This window comes from Clupea harengus, unplaced genomic scaffold, assembly GCF_900700415.2.
Source record: "Clupea harengus unplaced genomic scaffold, Ch_v2.0.2, whole genome shotgun sequence".
Lineage (NCBI taxonomy): Eukaryota > Metazoa > Chordata > Actinopteri > Clupeiformes > Clupeidae > Clupea > Clupea harengus.
Genome location: NW_024880072.1, coordinates 10,001 through 11,372, shown reverse-complemented (window position 1 = coordinate 11,372; position 1,372 = coordinate 10,001). Strand labels below are relative to the sequence as shown.

The following is a 1,372-nucleotide window of genomic DNA, read 5'->3' as shown; positions in this document are numbered from 1 at the left end:
TATGTTAGTGTGTGAGTGTCTCTCTCTCTCTCTCTCTCTGATTTGGTTTGTGTGCGTGTGCGTTTGTGTGGAGGGGCACACATGTTGTGCCAGGAATGGGAAGGAGGATAGCGGGCATCGTCTACCCTTGGATTCCGTGCTGGTCTGGTGGGTGGGGTCTGGGCCGAGGGCAGTCCAATCAGTGAAGCCGATGAAGGATGGCCCTTCCCCTCAGATGGTGATGTAATGCTGTCTGAGTTTGGCCACCAGGTACTCGTGTGTGAGGTTGTGTCTCGTAATGATTCCCACAATCTGAAGCGCATAAAACACAGTGTCAGACACACACACACACACACACACACACACACACACACACACACACACACACACACACACACACACACACACACACACACTGAACTGAATCAAACAAAACAAAACAATGACCATGGTGTGTGTGCATTGTGTTCCCTCCTGGTATGAAAGGCGCTGTATAAATAAAGTTTGATTTCATTTGGTGTGTGTACAAACGTCCATTGCTGAAGCCAGATATTAATTACAGTAAAACTCTGTCATGGTGAAATGTAGAGTAGTGCCTCAAAGCCCATCATAGTGCCTCATAGTGCAATCCCATGCAATTTAATGTAACATAATGAAACATAGCTTAGTGTCACTTTTAATATCAGAATGTAGTCTAATGCCATGTTAAATATATTAGTTAATAATATAATTGTTGCAGTGTAAAGTCTCCGAGAATGGCGCAACAAAAAGCAGTGCACTGTAAGGCAGTGTAGCGTAATGTAAAATACTATAGTGTAGTGTAGCATAACGTAGCATAGAGAAACACAGCATAGGGCCGTGTACTTTGGTCTAATGTAGCATAGCATCACATGACCAAATGTAATGTACCCTAGCATCACATAGCCAAATGAAATGGAGCATAGCATCACATAGTCAAATGTAATGCAGCATAGCATCAGATAGCCAAATGTAATATAGCATAGCCGAATGCAATGCTAAGAAGCACAGTGTAGTGTAGTGTAATGTGGAGTAGGCTAAGATAGCATAGTGGAACATGCGTAGCATGTGTAGCATCGTACCTCTCCGACGGCATTGACCACGGGTAGGTGTCGGAGCCCCATGGTCCTGAAGAGGTTAAACACCTGAGAAACGTGTGTGTTGGGCGACACCGTGTAGGGGCTGGGGTTCATATACGGTGTGACATCCTGCGTTTACACAAAACAAAACACATAATAAAAACACTTTAACACTGTTTGGCCTTCACACACCCTGCACACACAGGGAAGAGGCTTCTCACACTCACACTCACACACACATACCTATTCTCTTTCTCTCACACACACATTTTAAACACTCACTCCCCCACCCACAG

The 1,372-nt window shown here is 44.7% G+C and overlaps 1 protein-coding gene across 1 annotated transcript in view; it reads right to left on the bottom strand.

Moving 5' to 3' along the window:
- Positions 1-1,372, bottom strand: part of LOC105904261 (chloride transport protein 6) — a gene marked incomplete at its 5' end in the record, with an annotated part of 8,700 nt that continues 7,328 nt past the window's right edge. Inside the window, 2 exons of the mRNA XM_042706114.1 lie at positions 1-291; positions 1,080-1,205. Coding sequence (XP_042562048.1) covers positions 211-291; positions 1,080-1,205 — 207 coding nt within the window. The remainder of the gene's footprint in view (positions 292-1,079; positions 1,206-1,372) is intronic.